General features: G+C 33.0%; 5 protein-coding genes and 1 pseudogene across 6 annotated transcripts, besides 4 other annotated features; 1 reads left to right on the top strand and 5 right to left on the bottom strand.

The window, feature by feature from the left end:
- Positions 1-165: part of a mobile genetic element that runs on past the window's edge.
- A 633-nt stretch (positions 166-798) lies between these two features.
- On the bottom strand, positions 799-4,674 carry TVAGG3_0397800 (armadillo (ARM) repeat-containing protein family; the record flags this gene model as incomplete). The annotated part of the gene is made up of 1 exon (XM_001322353.1): positions 799-4,674. The coding sequence occupies one exon, from the start codon at positions 4,672-4,674 to the stop codon at positions 799-801; it is 3,876 nt and encodes a 1,291-aa protein (XP_001322388.1).
- A 26-nt stretch (positions 4,675-4,700) lies between these two features.
- Positions 4,701-5,669, bottom strand: TVAGG3_0397810 (uncharacterized protein; the record flags this gene model as incomplete). The annotated part of the gene is made up of 1 exon (XM_001322352.1): positions 4,701-5,669. One exon carries the CDS (start codon positions 5,667-5,669, stop codon positions 4,701-4,703), a length of 969 nt encoding a protein of 322 aa, XP_001322387.1.
- Positions 5,670-5,775: 106 nt separating this feature from the next.
- Positions 5,776-5,813: a mobile genetic element.
- Positions 5,814-6,337: 524 nt separating this feature from the next.
- Positions 6,338-6,374: a mobile genetic element.
- Positions 6,375-7,859: 1,485 nt separating this feature from the next.
- TVAGG3_0397840 (vacuolar protein sorting 55 family) lies at positions 7,860-8,339 on the top strand (the record flags this gene model as incomplete). The annotated part of the gene is made up of 1 exon (XM_051232589.1): positions 7,975-8,262. The coding sequence occupies one exon, from the start codon at positions 7,975-7,977 to the stop codon at positions 8,260-8,262; it is 288 nt and encodes a 95-aa protein (XP_051102319.1).
- Positions 8,340-8,485: 146 nt separating this feature from the next.
- Positions 8,486-10,848, bottom strand: TVAGG3_0397850 (serine/threonine-protein phosphatase 6 regulatory subunit family; the record flags this gene model as incomplete). Its single annotated transcript, XM_001322351.2, has 1 exon — positions 8,662-10,833. One exon carries the CDS (start codon positions 10,831-10,833, stop codon positions 8,662-8,664), a length of 2,172 nt encoding a protein of 723 aa, XP_001322386.1.
- Positions 10,849-11,574: 726 nt separating this feature from the next.
- TVAGG3_0397860 lies at positions 11,575-13,944 on the bottom strand (annotated as a pseudogene). The gene has a single exon. A coding segment is annotated over exon 1 (2,370 nt).
- A 105-nt stretch (positions 13,945-14,049) lies between these two features.
- On the bottom strand, positions 14,050-16,725 carry TVAGG3_0397870 (uncharacterized protein; the record flags this gene model as incomplete). The annotated part of the gene is made up of 1 exon (XM_001322349.1): positions 14,503-16,701. One exon carries the CDS (start codon positions 16,699-16,701, stop codon positions 14,503-14,505), a length of 2,199 nt encoding a protein of 732 aa, XP_001322384.1.
- A 139-nt stretch (positions 16,726-16,864) lies between these two features.
- Positions 16,865-17,906: a mobile genetic element.
- Positions 17,907-18,416: the final 510 nt, after the last annotated feature.

An 18,416-nucleotide genomic window follows, 5' to 3' on the forward strand; every position in this document is an offset into this window, starting at 1 on the left:
TGCCCTTTCATTCTAAGTAGAAATGGGAGAAACTTTGTCCGCATCATAAGTTATGCGGACAAAGTTTCTCCGATTTCTAATGGGAATTGCAGGCTATGAGGCATTGATATATAATCAGTACCTCATAGCCTACAATTCCCCTTATTAGACTTCCAAACTTTGAGTTAATGTCTTGACATTAACTCAAAGTTTGGAAAACTTCTCGTAAGAATCAATCGTCAAAAACCTCGATTGCAGTTATATTCATTGTGTTAAATTTGATTTATTTTGAAATTTTTATAAATTAAATTTTATATAACATAAAGCGTTATGAATTAGTATTTCCATATGAATTTTATCTCGAAAATAGTAATTCTGTACAGTTATATTTCGGTTAATTTTGGAAATTTCTAGGAATACTTTAAGATAGTATGATTATATATAACTCTGCCTTCATGATTTATTTTAGCTTTCGCGCAAATATCAGTTAACTTAACTCCATTATTTGATTTTGTGATGGCTTCACAAAGCCAATCAATATCAATCTCTTCTGGAGAATGTCTTCTCATCTAGAATATTTTCAATACTTTACATACAAACATTTTTATTTCTAAAAAACTTTTTAATTTTTTCTAGGATATATGAATGAAAATAGTTAGAACAAGATTTTGAAGCTCAAAACATTAAAAATTATTAAAGATTTGTATAATATGATTAAAAATGGGAAATAATATGAGGCAATATAAAGGAATATGAATATTAAATAAATATATCTAAATAGAAAGAATCAGAAAAATCAAATTATTGGCGCCAAAAATGTCACCTTTTTGGTGAGCCATTTCGGTATGAGATAGTTATGATTGCGTACATTGATGCCAAAACTCTTTCTGTTGGAGGAGTATGCAATGAATCCAATCCTGCAACAACATAATCGGCCCAATTAGAATCAATGTCTGCTTCAATCTCGCTTTCCAATGAAACAATGTTGAATTTAAATTCTGAAACTAATGAAATGAATTCAACTGACAAAGGAACTGAATAAACACGTTTCAAACAACATCGACATATTGTCTGGATGTGATCTGGAATCAATGAATCTTTGAACTTCTTAAGTAAATCAATAGATCCTGAGATAATAGATGTTGCAAAGTCATCTGATGAATCTTCTAACATGATTCCATAGAAATCAAGAAGTTTTTCTGCTTGTGTTGTTAAATTTACTTCATCTAAAAGTTGTTTGTAGATTTCTTCAATTTCTTTCGTTTGTTTGATCGATCGATCATAAATAGTCTTGATCCTTAACAGTTCATTAGACTCAAATGTTGTAATACAATTCTCCAAAATCTCATAATTTTCTGAATTTGTTTCCAAATCAGACAAAAATGGCAAGAAAGCAACAACAATTACATCAGGATGATCAGTGATTGCTACAGGGTTCTTTGAGAAGTATTTCATGAAAATAGGAAGTGCGTTCTTATTAATTCTTCTCGCGAAAGGAGCAATCGATATAAATCTTATAGCGAATTCAAAACAAAATTGAGAACATTGAGGAAATTCAACATTATTTGATAAAATTGCATAAATAGCTTCCATGTAATTCCCGAAATTACTATAATTATCGAAAGGAGTTGCACATAAATGGAAAGTCACTGATGTCTTTAACAATGTCATGAAAGAAATATCAAGTTGTCCTTCCAAAGATGACAAAATAACCATAGCTCTTGTTGCATGCTTTAAAGATCTACAACATGTTGCCCAAATCATTGCTTCATTTGTCCATGTTTCAACAGCAGTTTCTGAATGATTTGAACGCAATTTTTTGGCAACTTCTGATACGATTCCATGAATAGTTTTGGATTGATCCATACTAGAAGTACATAATATCTGTTCTACTTGTATTCCGACGTCTTCGCCTGCAATTCCTATTAATGTATCAAACAAACCTTTCGCAACATGATAAAACAAAATAGAAAAATGTAAAACAGTTGTGAAATAAGGTGCAGCGTTTTCTATATGGTTTTGGAAACATAACTGCAATATAGGTAATGACCAAAAGATTCTTTCAATCGATAAATTATGGATCATACAGAAATACCAATAAGAAAATCTACATCTTTTTGCCAAAAATTTACAAACAACATCTGAATGTTTGTTACAAAGTAACTTAAATATTTTCGCTTTCACTTCTTCGCTTTCATTGTTATACAAAGAGATCATGACAATCTTAGAATTCTCACGATTTGACATGATTTTGTCCCAAATTTCTGCAAACAACAATAATTGTTCTTCATCAAAAACATTCGATGTCAAACACATCTCATCAATAAAAGAAAGAACATTATAGATGCGATAGAAAGGATCAACATTAGAGATACTTGAATTTGTAGGTAACAGTTTGATCTTCGAAAACCATGGTACAAGAATAGACACTAATTTTTTCAAAGGTAATTTTCTGTTCGCTCTTTCTTTTAAGATATTTAAACCGAATTTGATGACGTTTTCTGTTGCGAAATCAAACAATGTGTAAATAAATGATGTGTCATCATGTGATTCTTGTATAATCACTGTTGATTTCTCACTTATGAAAACATCAGCTAATTTCGTGAAAATCGTGATCGAACCTTCGTAATTCGTGTCGAAAATGGAGTTCGCGAACAATACCATTGGTCCTATATGCATAACAAGTGCTGTACTGTTCATACAGTAATCAATTGCTTGGATGATCGCATCTTGAAACATTTGCGCGGTATGAGGAGGTTCTATGAACGCGGAGATGATGAACTCGGTCATAAGAATGTCGACGTGGAACGTTAAAAGGAAATTAAGGATCAAATACCCTTCGGCTTGAATATCTATTAATTTACACATGAGAGAAGGGTCAAATTCGAATCCATTAGTGAAGATCGTGCCTGCACAAAGCACAGGGACTAATGCATTTATGGCATGTTCGTGTAAATTTTCGAAATTTCCGGGGATATTAACCCATTGTATGAGAATTCGGGTCATTAGCTGTCTGGATGGAAGCGGCCACTCATCCTCAGTAACTTTACCGCTGATGTTGTTGAAAACGGCTGATACAATCGTACAATAATTGATGCACATTTCATTTTTCACTTTTACAGTCTCAATTGCTTTCGCATCCCATCTCATTTCGGTCGGAGAACACATTTTATTAGAAAAGAAGTACTTTTGAAGTGATGCCAGAAATTGAACAATTGTGTTGAAAACGATTAAAAAAATATTTGTGAAGAATGACGGGTTTTGAATGACTTTTCTGAGTGCAGCGGTTATTTCTGGGTAAAATTGAGGATCTAGTTGAGTAATGATGGTAAACATTGATGGCAATACTTTGTAGTTCATCAAATGCATGGCTTGAAGGAGATGTGTGATATGAGTTGAATTTCTTGAGCGAACAATGGTATTTATGTACTCCACGCAGCTTTCTATCACTGAGTTACTATCTCCATCCTCGCCAGCAAACGTAGAAACCATCATGGAAAGATATGTAACTGCATTTCCAGTTGATTCGGGTGTAAATGCTGCTTTACTGATTGTTAAGCCTGTTGATCTTATTTGTTCAAGCATTTCAGGCTTAGTTTCGATGATTATTGTCATTAAAGTGGAGAAATAATATCTCCAAATCGAATCATAGTTCGAAGAAGCGACAGTTTCCCAATCTGGTACGTCTATGATGGTTTTTATGTTGGATGTTGTATCGGAAACGTTGGAAATCCTAAGAAAACTGATAACTTCCTCTTCAATAAATTCTTTTCTGTCAGAAAACAGTTTTATGAGCTGAAAATCACAGTTCTTTGCTATGTGTTTGATAATAGTTGTTGAAATGATCCTTATGTCGCGTAAACTACTTGATAATAAAACAATACACAAAATTGTGATTTTTTGAGCGAGTTCTGTTGAAATTGTTCCGTTTTTAATAACTAATAGTATTGTATCTAATGAATTACGTCTTAATTCAGGAGATCCGTTGAAAATATTATCAAAACAATGTTGAATAAGAACAGCATCGTTTTTCTTGAATATTTTTGCGATAGATGTTTGCGCTGCTAGATGTATAAGAGCATCTGAACATGACAAAAGCGTTAATAATGATTTTGCCAAAATTTTATCGTTCGCATCGTCAAACTTCAGAATTGAGCTTGTAACTTGAGCCAATGCGAGTTTTGATGTATATTGTGGACCAAATGTACATAATTTATTGACTTGCGAGAGGTGTGGCTCAAAAGTTAATCTATTTTTTGTAATAAACAGTTCAACGTCTTCATCTGTTGATCTGGAGGTTAAAGTATTCAAGAATGGATCATATCCTGCCATTGGAATCTTTTCTAAGCCAGATAAATCATGAATTACAAAAGAATGTGAAATTGCTCTGATTCTTTCGAGCTGTGCTTCTGTGTACTTTGCTCTTTCAATAAAAACAGGTGTAAATATATGGCATAGAGCATGCAACGTTAAGTTATGAACAATATCTGTTCTTTGAAGAGCATTTGGCAGCAATTGCTGGACAAAACCTTCATAATCAAGAGCAGCAAGCATAACTAGTATATCTATAAATACGCCTGGGCATGTTTCCATGGGAGATTTCGTAAAAAAATTCTCCATGAAGTCAGAAACGTATTCGTTTTTAGTTTGTGGCTTAAAAACGTATTCTTCTGATAAGAAATCGATGAATTTCATGTTGTGTATGTTTCCTCTTATTAATCTCAAAAAAGCAGTTGCAGATCTTTCCAATTTTTCAACAGAAGCGTATGTTTGTAAACTCTGCTCTTGTAGAACTGTTGAACTCTTGGGGCCTTATCAGGTATCAATGGAAAGAGACTTGTAATTACGTCGATTGCTCCACTTTTATTTTGCTCTGAAGAACGAAGATTCCAAGAGAAATCAAAGATTTTGTTTAAGCATTCGAGTCCACATGTTGATAATGAGATAATGTTTGCAAAACATGTCAAAATGGGATTTGTAAGTATTTTCTTTCGTTTGTAGAACTGAATGTAGTTGAAAATTACTTCAACGAACTGTTCATTTCCATGAATATGTTGGCAAACCGTGATCAATGGACCGAGATTATGTTCATCGATGAATTGTGGAAAATATTTAATGATTTCTGACATCTCTATTTGTGAAACTCGACTCAGTATAATTGACCATTTACGAAATAACTCATATTCGGTCATTGTAAACTGTGTTTTTAAGCGACTTAATATAAATATCGAATTAATGAGCTTAGGAATTAGATCTTTTGGAAATAATTGCCTATTTATTAATTCTACTGAGTATTCTCGAATAATATCTGATATAACAAAGACTGCTAAAAAATTAAGGAAATTGTTCTGATTTGCTGTAGTTTTTATAGATATACCTGGATAATTTGAAAACTGTTGCGTATTGTTATCGTAACTATTCAGCCTGTCATTGAATTTTGTAAGCATAACAACGAGAGACGCAGTTTTATTTGGTAATGCGATGGAGATGATCGTTTTCAGGAAACTAGAGTATGATGGTAAGTAATTAGGGACTGATATGAATATATTGTAGAAGAAATTATCAAGTTCTTGGATTTTATAATTTCGATTTTGAAATCCTTGATCAAAATTCTTCATATTGCGTTCAAATTGATGGTAGAACGATTGTAATAGGCCCGAAAGAGCCGCATCAAAAATTGTTCCACTCATTAATTTGTTTACACAGTCACTAATAAGAAAACGAAGTTTACAATAAATTCAGAGTTCTCAAATTTTCATTATACTTTTGATTGTCGCTCTGAATTTCACTGTCTTATGTAGTAAACAGAAATTCATCAAAAGTGACACCTCAGAAAAGCTAAAATATTGAATTTTTGGAACTTTTGATAGAGCACGTTTTTAAATATTAATTAAAGTAAATGTATATTTTGTAAAGATTCTTTTTAATAAAAAAATAAAATTTTGAAGAAGAACACAAAATCTTCTGAAAAATAATATCACATAAACTCATATTATTTTCTAATATATAACTATTTTATATAAAAATCCAATTCAATGATCTTAAAAGCAAAAATTGATATTTCATATGGTTTTATGATAGATAAGCATTATATTCCCACTCATTATATTCGTAAATTTTGAGGTTTATCCTTCGCTTTTAAGATCATTGAATTTGATTTTTATATAAAATAGTTATATATTAGAAAATAATATGAGTTTATGTGATATTATTTTTCAGAAGATTTCATTCTATATGCCTATGAAAAGTACTCTCAAAACTAACTTTTCCCTAATTATAATTAAATCTAGAATATTGTATTATGCTTAGTATTATTTCATTTTTCTCATTCAATTTAGAATTTACAAATGTCAAAAAATTGAGAGCTGTCACTTTTGATGAATTTCTGTTTATTACATTAATTGAATTATTTTCTTTCATTCATTGGTATTGTCATCTAAAAAGAATAAAAACTCGAACAATTTACTATCGATTATTTTTGTCACTTTTATTGTACAATAGAAACGGTATTTTCAATTGATCCTGATGATTTAACTATAAAAAATCTGTTGAATTTACTTTGATGACTTGTACTCTATAAGTCGATCATATCTCTTCTGGTCAAATTACAATACTGATGTTTATTCAGAAAATTGTTTTAGTAAAACATGGGTTAGCTAGTAAAGATATATGTATGACATGGATTTTGAGCTGATCTGATGACGTTTATATAATGTAAATTGAAGTATGAAGAATAATTTTTTTTCGCATATTGAAATATTTTTATTGTGGGTGTGTTTGGAAACGATGATTAATTTATGTTGGAAAATTAACGATGAAATGTTATCGAATGGTAGTAATAATCATTATTTATTGTTTCATAGGATATTGATTAGAAGCTGAATCTAAAGTTTTAAGTACAAAAAATTCTACAATACACAATCGTAGAATTTTCTTCATTTATGTTCCTCAGTTATTATCTTTTTGAATAAAATTGAAATCTTTGGCTGCAGAAATAAAGATAAATAATGGGATATATATAATAAAATCAAGTTAGCAAATACTTATCAGCTCTTTAATACATATCCTATTTAATAATACTGCAATGTGTTGTGCTGTTTTATCTTCAATATCTATTGTTTTAATATCTCCTCAACTTTTACGATGAGCCTCTTTCCATTATCACTTTATTATACTGCATTGACCTTTAGCATTAATGTGAAGCGCAGTGCATTGGAGATAATATTTTACAATAATATCAATGCCATTAGAATAAGAAGATTGAAATTTATTCGAATCCATGTATTGAGGCAATATAAAGTAAGCAGCTCTGATGTTTCTAAACAATCAAAGGCGTTTCTTTATATCCATTTATCATTGAAACATGAGAGTATTGTTAAATGCTGCTCTCGAATCCCAATTTTCTGCATTAATGCTTACCCTGTTTTTAAATAGAGCACAATGTGATTCAATATGTTGACTATTGTATTCTAAGACATTTGAAATTCATGACCAAATCTGATATGGTAAAAATAGTTAATCGAGAATAATTTACATTTGATATCTTTATAAATTTTGTTTAGTTTATCTTAGTCTGTACAATATTGTTGTCTACTAGTAAAAATCTTTAGCTAACACCATAATTGCATCATAATCAAGTTCGTACATGAAATTGGCAATTTTCCTGTCTCATTTGTTACCACAAAGTAATTATAAAAACTGTTAATGAAGATTTTAAGCATGTTGAAGATTTGACAATCAATCCATTCCAACGACTCAATAAACGAAACTCGGAGCACACAATGAAAATAATGTATCTCGTTTATATCATTCATCAAATGTGAAATTTGATTTATCGAAATTTTTCAGAAGGAGAAGAATTTTCACAAAAATAACGTATCAATGATTCCAGCTTTACCCTATATTATTTTAGCAATTTTTAGTACAATTGCAATAGTTTTATATATTGCAGGCTGTGCAGTAACTCACAACTGGTGGCCATTATTTGGAATTTTAATGCAAATAGCAGCAATTATCTTCTTCATACTTTTTACATCCAGAATTCAAGCTTCATACGTAGATGAAGAGTCATGGTTTGCTAGAATGTTTACAGAAGATTCAACAATCTTCTTCGGTGTATTATTCCAATCAAGTGCAATTGGCTTAGTATCAGTATTTTTCCATTGTGATACTATAAGTAGGGATTGCTTTTTAATGCAATTTTTCGGTGATGTTGCGCTCATTATTGGTTTCATTGTTTACGTTTACCTGAAAACTAGAGCAGCTCAAGTTTACGCCGAATAAGTATGATATTTTCTAGTTTAGTTTTTATGCCTTGTTTGATTATTTACAACTTAATTTTATTTGATAAATAAAAATTTTATTTACTATGTATAATTACTTAAAATATGCATTACTAAGAGTATAAATTAATAATGTTAGTATGTGTTATATCATGGATGATATGATTTTCTTGAAAATAAAAATCAATAAGAAACCTTAACTTTTCTATTAATATTTTGGAAGTCAGGGATGTGGTTATTCTTTTAGAAACCTGAAAAAGTTATTTATTGTTAAAAAACGAAAATATATAAGAATTTATTTTTGGATTCAAAATGAATAAATTATAAAATTTTAGACAGCATCTCTCACTCAGTTATTATCAATCAGAAATTAATAAAATCAAATAAAGAATAATAAAAATTATTGGTTATCGTTCTTCTGTTCGTTCTCCTTCGCATCAACCGCTGGTGCAGCTTCATCCTGAGCAGGTGCATCATGGCTATCCTCTTCTACTTTCTTTGGAAAAGGAGGTGCGACGAATCCAGGATTTTCCTTTGGTAAACCAGGGAACGGAGGAAGTGTTGGTGCTCCCTGTGGAATGGATGCACTTGGGAATGGTGGAAGTACTTTCTCTTCTAATTGGTCGGAGTCACTTTTTGGAAATGGTGGCAAAGTAGCATTTCCCTCAGTCTTAGGGATTTCGGATGGCTGAGTGCCTGGGAAAGGTGGTAACTGAGCATTACCTTCTGGCTTTGGCAATGTGCTATCTTGTAATCCTGGGAACGGAGGAAGATTTGCGTGTACCGGTGTTGGAGTTGCGTCTGCTCCTGGGAATGGTGGAACCTTTGCTTCAGTTAGCTTCTTCGGGAATGCTTGAAGTGATGGAGAGTCATCGTCGCTGCTTGAATCTGAATCTGAGCTCTTCATTGCAGGTGGAAGACCTGGATTACCCATAGCGCTGAAGATTGTAAGATCAGGCTTAAGTGGCGGTGGTGTAGGAAGTGTTGGATTTGGTAATACTGGTGGTGGAAGTCCAATTGCAGCTGGGAATACAGAAGGAGTCTTCAGTTTAAGGTCATCTGAGTCGGAATCCGAATCTGATGAAGAATCTGCAAGTTTCAGCTTAGCACCTTTGTCCTTTGACAATCCAAATACATCATCGCTGTCATCTGACTCGGATTTCAATGCTGAGTCTCCCTTTGGCTTGAAGAGAATTTCTCCATCATCGGAAGAGTCTGAATCGCTACCTGAGCTCGATGAGAATTTCTTTGCATCAGCTCTGATGTATTCTATGTCCTCGTCTGAGCTTGATGATGATTCTGATGACGAGAATAGTTGTTCTGTGTCAACATCGTCGCAAGCAGGCCGAGTTCCTGCAAATCCTTCTCCATCGTCATCGTCGTCTTCTTCTGCATCGGAAATAGCTGATGGAGGATGTTCGCCACCGAACTGGCAGGACATTTTCTCAGCGCGTGTCTTTACAACGTTTGTATAAAAATCTGACCAACCTTCTGTAGATTTTGCGATTCCATCGAGTACATCCGCGATCGGGATGAGGTGTCCGTTGTAGGTATTCTTCGGGAATTCAGCCATGAAGAGTTTGATTAAATCTGCTCTTTGTGCGATCGCCTGAAGATCTTCTTGAGGCATATTTGTAAGAGAGCGTAAGATACCCTTGCGGAAATATGTACCAGTATTAGAGAAAACTTTGAGGATGATTGAATCATCTTTTGTAATGAAAACGCGAAGAGCTGCAGAAATAACAGCCTCTGGCCTTTCAAGAGTAAAGTTATATGATGCTGCCTCCGTTTCGATTAACTTCTTAAGCTCTTCGTTTGGTGACATTTCCTTTATCATTCTTTCGAGGAGCATAAAAGCCTCGATATTGATAGCTGGCCTCAAGCTATCATTTTTGGCGATTGCAAGTAATTTTTTAACGATTTCGATTTGGCAGATTAAACGGAATAATTGTCTGTTGACTTTTTGCTTTGACTTTGTCATATTGTCAATAGCTCTTATTATGTAGAAGTTGTTTGGAGTGTTAGGATCAGAGAGCATCTCGTTAAGCATCTGCTCCGTTACAATCCAATTTTGATGATGATCTGTTGCAAGGACTACAAACAATTCGCATAATGCGATGTTGTTCATATCCTTCATGAGAAATTCTTTAAGCGTTGTAAGCTTAGAAAGAGACTGGCCGGATGTATAACGAGCGATATTTTCGACAATTTGGCAATAATTGGCACAGCATCTCTGATTTTTGGCGAATTGACTTTGTGGGAAATCAACAAGGCGTTGAAATAATAATTTGCTCTTATTTATGATTGCGGATGACGATGTTAAAACTTGTACAGCGCATCTCGTTGTTTTGGCAGGAAGCTTAGTATCTGGAACAATATCGGTTAAAACTAAATCTATTAAATGTGAGTTATTATCATGATTATCGACGAAGAAAGAGATCAAAGCTTGAAGATTATTACGAAGAGCCGTTGTAAGTGCTGGCTCATCAAGAATCATCTCTACTGTAGTGTCTGGCTTTGAAAGCAATTTTGTAATGCCGGAAAGGTTCGGCCCGCTGAATCTCCAGCTCATATACCTTGATAATGCGAAAAACCGCAATTATTTCAGAAACATAAAAAAAAATTGGAACATCTGCCGAAGCAATTTCCTACCGATGGATTGGTAATCTATACATGTTGTAATGTGCTTTCCAATATGGTTGCAAAAAGCGGGGAACGATACAGAAATTGAGAGACCCCGGCCCCTTAAGCGAGAACCCAGCACGGGGAAATGAACGATATAAAATGTAGTTTTTTCCTTATTTTTATCTCAATTTTTAATTTTTGAGAGGAAAAATTCAAGAAAAATATAGAGTTTAACGAGAAAAACATATGTATTTTGAGTACTCTTTCTATATTTTATTAAACAAAGAAATCAAAAATTCTCCGCTACACGGCAATATTTTTTGGAAACCCACTTTTCTAACCGTGGATTAACTCAATTTTTTGAGAACTTTGAGAGGAAAACCGAACCCATTTACGGCTGGGGCGTTATATCTCGCTATCCAATCTTTTTCAGACCGTTAGAATTGCACATTGACCGCCGGGTTACCGAACCCACATCCATTGGTGCAATTTCCAATTCGGTTTAAGATCATTTTATTATATAGCAAAATTCATGATAATATCATCGGAGCAAATTCAACAAAATAAAACTCGATTGTTTAATGAAATTACAAATTAAACCTTCCATATTACAGAATTATATCAATTTTTACAAAAAAATCAGTTATTCAAGGTAGTAAAAAAGAAGTATTAGTAATAAAATGAATATTTACTTAGATTTCTTTTGATTACGGCGTCGTTTTGAATTGTAAATGTACAAGAAAATCATTTTCGCTTTGACCAATGCTTCTGATGCACGGCAACTAAGGGAATCAAAATGATGCTTCTGATAAGAGAATAACCTTTCAACAGCTGCTTCCGTTGCTGCAGCCGATAATAATTTCACTGCAATACGTGCTAGCTCTTTCCATTTCTGGTTGTTGACTAATGCTTTCCAGAATTTATACAGATTTGGTTCACTCAAATCGAAGCTGTTTCTGTGTAATCCATATTTGATCCATTTTCTGTACTGAGCAAGGAGATTTACATATTGTGTGTCATCGTAATCTAAAGAATGTGCAATCTGGTATAATGCGATTGACATCTTATCTATCGAGTTACCTGATAAATCACAAAGACCTTCATAATCTGTTTTTCCATCTTCCTGTGGATTTAATAAAGCTTGAGGAGTTAATCTCAGCTTATCATTGCGATATGGCTGTCTTTGTGCAAGCTGTGGATGCAAGACTGAATCAAAAGTGACTCCATCTTCAGGGCCAAACTGGCCATCGTGAAAATCTGACGATGAGGTATCGTCAGATCTGTTAGTATTATCTTCATTTTCTGTAGATTCGTTAGTATTTTCATCGTCCGGATCGTTAGTATTTGAATGATTTTGGTTTGCTGCAATATAATTGTCAATTTCTTGATCTGATATAGGTTCTACGGCTGTAACCGATTGGTAGCCTTCCGGAATAACTTCTTCAAATTCTGCAATTTCTTCCTCTTCGTGATAATCCTCATCAGTTGAAGACTCACCATCAGATTCTTCGAAGATATCCTCTTCTTCTTCGACTAATGGCTGATATTAAGCATTCGGGTCATTTGCCCTTTCTTGGTCAAGGGTCTCTCCAAATGCGATACAGTCTGGTATACCTTTAATTACATCACGAACTAGTTCTCCTTCCATAGGGTAATTCGGATATACAAATTTCGCGATGTTGGATTCAACGTCTTTTTCGGAAGCTAAATCCGGAAATGCTTGGCGAAGTTGTTCTCTTCCAGTAAAGGTCAGTGAATTTGCGAGTTCAAGCAGTCCTCTGTTGCCAGTTCCTTCAAATCTGGCCAAAATACGCATTTGAAGGTAAACTTGGGCGCTCGAAGCTTCAGCTACAATATCATGAATCCTTTCGTGGTATTTCTCTTGAGTAAATTCAACATAGAATGCATTGGAAAATTCATCAGATGCACGGCAATACTGCACAAGAAGATCAATAGTATTTGCAGCAGTCGTTTCATCTCTCTCGAGGAGATGGACCAACTCGTAAACTGGATAGAATATGATGAAAAGACAAGGCAAGGCAAACTCCAAGAGATATCGTAATGGACCAAGAACATCTTGTATTGCATCCTTTAACCGGGCCGGAGTTTGGTATGTCAGCTTTTTCAACGTTTCATAATGCTTGACAAGCCATAAAATGATATCAAATTCACTTGTCCATCTTGTTTTTACGTAGAGTGGACATTCAACTTTGAAGTAACAACGAACAGGCTTAGAGCGGAGAAAAAGTGAAATCTTATTCAGATTTTCAAATACTGGAAATTCATGTTCCATTGCCAAGGAAAGGGTATGCGCTGCACAAGGGATTCTGAGAAATCCGTCTGTTTGAACAAAATTGTGATCACATGCAAGGACTTGAGCAAGCAAGTTGTCAGTTACAACGGTTCCAAGTTTTATTCCATTTGAGGCCAACATTGCCAGAGCATCACGAATGGCACGATCATAAGAATCTGTTGTTCCGTCAAAGCCGGTCTTGATATCCAACGGAAAAGGATAACCATCATGTACCGATGGGCTATAAATCATTAAGTCAAGAGTCGGCCTACCACATGCAGTTCCAGCATCAATTAAGAGGGATATAGTATGGTCGAAGTAATCTGATAGACTTTTTTTGGCTGCTTCTTTGGAATCTTGCAAAAATTTTTCTGTAAGTTGAGCTCGGTTTATAGACTTGATTATATCATTAATTTGATCCTTCTTCTTCAATGTCATTCCTACTTCAAGAATGATTTCCACAAGATCACGGAATGAATCAGAAGATATAGCATTAAAGGAAATTTTGTTACAACCAATAAAAATCTCAATAGCTTGAAGAACCTTCTCTTTTGAAGTGAGAACTTTATCAAAATCGATAAGTTTTGTATAATAGCAAGTGTGGTCTGCTATTAATTTATTATCATTGTAGGATTCTAAATAAAATTGATGTAGACATTGCTTCCCTTCTGCATTTTTTGTAGCGCATCGAACAATTTTATGATGAGAGTTATATTTAACTGGCACATATCCTTTAGGTATTTCATTAGGAACACCTGTTGGCATGGACCAAGTTTTATCATATCACATGTCAATTACATTTTATCGTTATCATTTCATATCACATGGCTGTACCCCAATAAATTCTTTTCCCCGGCATTTGTAAAGTAGCCCACTTTTTGCAACCTTATTTCCAATAATGTTGCAAAGATGATAATTTTGCCTGACTCGCTTCGGAGATAAAATTCATAAAAGAAACAAATTTGCTTATTATACGTAATTGTATAGAATTATGTAAAGAAACTCAAGAGAATAGACCAACTTTCAAAATTTGACGCATTTTCCCACTCTTTAAAAACGGATGTTTGATTCGACTAAAAGAAGTAAAAATGAATAGAAAATAAGAGTATCGCAACACAGAATTAATAGATTTAAAACAGAATCAATAATCACGAGTCGAATTTGGATAGTATGTTAATGGGTATGCTTACGTGCTGCATTGTTGTTAAAATAACGTGCCAATGCAAGGTTTCACCCATAATTTGTAAAAGAAAAAATTCATTTGTCTTTTGAGAACAAAAAAAGAAAAGAAAAGTTAATAAAAAACACATATTTAAACACAAATCAAACATATTTCTTAACGTGATTAAAAATTTCATTTTGGAATTGATAATATGATTTTCGGAGCTCCTCATCCTTATCAATCAGCTTAATCACAATATTTTCGAGGTTAAGCCATACTTGTCTTTCTCTTGAAGTTAATGCATCGATGAAATCGACTGATTTTCCAAGAGTCGCTGAGATCATGCAGATGGAATATATCAAATCATCATTGTTGCAATTCTTTAGGGCGTGTTTGAGAACCATGTCTCCGCTCTTCAAAACATCTTCAAGTTTTGCAACGTAATCGACCATTGATATGATATAAAGGAATCTCTTGTGGAGAGGAACCAAAGAAATACTCTCTAAACCGATGGAAATTCTCATATAGTACTGATTTATCAATAATCTCTTTGTTTTAGTGACTCCTACGCCAGAAAAGCATGGAGGGAGCTCAATTCTTGTTAGAGATGTATCCATATGATATCTCCATTGTTCTTTTAATCGAGAAACCACGTTTCTGACATTATTTGTATAAAAATTCTCCAAAATCATTTCGTACTTAGTAGCTAAGAAGAGGATTGAAGCATGTGGAGTATTTAGAACATCTCCAAACTGAGAAATGAAATTGGAAAAAGTTGCGTTTTTGAATCCGCTTGATTTCACGAATTTCATGATCTGCTTCTGTTCAATACTGAGAACAGTCTTGTCATATAGCCTGTCAACGTTAGAAATCCATTTCTTAAGGAGATTCAAAGATGACTTCAATTGTATCATTTTTTCGAAGTCCTGGGATTGTTTAATGACTTGGTTGTATTCGTGAGCGCATAGGTAGTCAGCAAATGATATCTGTGGCCTGTCATTCAAAATTTTCTGACATTTTTCACATGGTTGTTTTCCATCGGTAATTTTGGTCACGCATTCTTCACAGAGTCCTGTAAGGTCTTTAGCAAATTGTTTGTTGAACTTTGAAGACACTTGTGGGTTCTGGTTGCACCAATTTTGAACTGTAAGGTTTTGTGACATAGAATTGATATCAATGTATCTCCAAACGCGTTCAAATGCTGGTATTAAGTATTCCGGTGCTTGCAAATTTGGCTTTTCGAAAACAACATTTTTTGTCATTTTGTTAATTGTCACTGCAGGTAACATTTTCGGATACATTTTAAGTATGATAGGGATGTATGATTTATCAGAGATACTTAATCCGAGTTTGACTAATATCTTCGGTAATTCAATGCATTTATTTGCTGATGCAAACAAAATACAAGCATCTAGGATAGTAGAAATGTATCTGATGTAATGCTGTTCGAAATCTGATGATCTGGCTGGAATGTCAACGATAGAAGCTATATTGTAAAAAACAGGATTTTTCGAAGGATTCGATTTGCAAATTTCTATTGAGCGCTCGGCGACTTTGATAAACGCATTGATATGGTTTGAGAAATGAGATGCATTGAGTAACATGCTGATTTGTGGTATCAAGACGCTTTTCACTAAAAATTCGATAATTTGGCAATCAGTGTAGCCTTTATGAGATAACAATATCAAAAGATTCAAGTGTGTAATTGGTAAGAGACAAAGATTGTTGATAATGCTCACAGAAAGGGTCTTGGCATGAATTTCGATATTTGCTGCGGGAAGATTCTTTTCTGCTAACTGAATGTCATGGCAAAAGTATGTATTGACATCTTCGTATACAGCTTCAACGTAATATAGAGTAACTGAGGATAAAAAGAAAGGTTTCAAAACGATTTCAACAACATTTGAAGGAAGCTTCATAACAACATCCATGTAGAATTGGTATGCGTAGGCTAAATGTTCGTGGCATGAAAAGAATCCAAATATCGATGGAATAACTGAGTAAACAAAGAATTGGAAATTAAATGGCTCCAAATCCTTATATGCGAAGTCAGTAACTATAGATAATTGGTCAGGACTCTGGATAAAGAACTCGTAAAGCTTGCAAACGAAGTGCATTTGCTGGGCAGTGATTGTTTCAGTAATTTTAGGGACTTGAGATATATATTGAAGAATACCTGCTTTCGTTGATGGGAAGAAGTTTGGTAATTTGGATTCTTCTAGGAAGTTACTCAACATCATAAATCTTTCTTTTAATAATAAAGTATCTGTAATGCTAGCGAGACAATCAACGCAATCCTGCATCTGATCTGGTGTATCATATGGAATATGGGCATTCATATGATCAATAATTTCTTGCATTTAAGTGAGTAATCTCAGTTTTTATTGTTCTGTAAATAAATTGAATACAACCAAAAAAATTAAAAGAAGTATAAAAAGTTTGAAATATAATTCCTGTCCTGAATACATGATTTTCAGAGATTTGTAAATTTCGCGGTATGCTCTCAATTTTCTTGTTTTTTAAGGGTGCACACGAGAGGATCATGTAAACTTCAGAATTTAGAACCTTATTTTTAGGCATTATCTTGGCTACCTATTTAGGCTCGAAAAGCAAAAAATATCAAAAAATACAACTTGACTTCATTATGACCCTTTCATGGAGGTAGTTTTTATCCGCTAGTATTTTCCCTTTGAATCTCTTTACAATTCGAAATCAAATTCAAATCTCAGTAGAAGAAAGGAAGAATCGACTTACTACGGTTGTAATACGAATAAATACATATATTTAATTATTTTTATTTACATAATAATTGTTTGAAGCTCATATTCCATCAAATTTTTAAATAAAAACATTCAAATGTTGAAAATGTTCATATATTTTAATAGGGTTTTGGCACTTTATTGAGGAATTACTACATACATAGTCGAACTGAACTTGATATTTTGAAATTTAAATTATTTATCAAAATTAAAATTTAACTTGAAATTTATAATTATTTAGTCATATTTTGCATAATTCTAAGTAGATTTTGTAAAAAATCAAGAAAGAAAAATTTTAACGTGCTTTATTTTTTCTTTTTTATAATAATATATATTATTATATAATTAACATATTCATAATGTTTCACCCTTTCAAAAATATAATCCTCCTCCTCCCAAATAAACGTACATACGGGTGGCCTCTTTTTTCAAAAAATTAAAATTTGAAATTTTGGGCTCAAATATTAGAGATTTTTTCAACCTTCAACGATATATGTTGTCTATATCAGACCTCCTTTCTTTTTGATACTTAACATTGTTCCTAAATCTTAGCCGTTAAGGCTGTTCTGAAAATATTTTTTTTTTCGAAAAAATTCGAAAAAAATTCTTAAAATTCAAAAATCCCTTAATTCCTGAGGATTTTGGAAAAAAGTTTTTACATGAACATGTGTATATTATATGAAGTATATTGATAAGGTAAAAATCAAATTTTATTGCATATTCATCGAGAAAATAAACTAACGAATCCCTCAAAATTGAGAGGGTAATCCTCCTCCTCTCAAATAAACGTACATACGGGTGCACCCTTAAAAATAATTGGAAATTTCCTGAGAATTACCTTGATTTTATGATTTTTGTATTTTTTTTGGAAATTTCACATCATGTATTCTGCTTTATTTTAGTCATATAAAAGTATTTGGCTACAAAAATTTTCAACAATGCTTAAAATTGATAAATATATTTTGAAATATTCATATTACTCATAGGACAGAAGAATATAGTTCAAAAATGTGGTTTAGTAACAAAAATATGATAGTAATTTTAGTCAAAGTATTAGATTTTCATGATGTTATCCGAAATTCCTAAAAATATCATGAATCAAGATAAACATTCAGCATATGCTTGTTGTAATATTGTAATGTATAGAGCAAGTAAAATATGATTTACCGGTAGAACTAAAATTTTTATTGAATCCTTGCCTAATAAATACTGTGAAGGGGTTGCACTGAATGTAGCCTTCAAATGAGGTATAAATCTATAAGTGTTTTGTAAAAATGTAAGAATTTTAGTCGTATTGGTTAAAAATCGTCTAATTT

Source organism: Trichomonas vaginalis, chromosome V, assembly GCF_026262505.1.
Source record: "Trichomonas vaginalis G3 chromosome V, whole genome shotgun sequence".
NCBI lineage: Eukaryota > Parabasalia > Trichomonadida > Trichomonadidae > Trichomonas > Trichomonas vaginalis.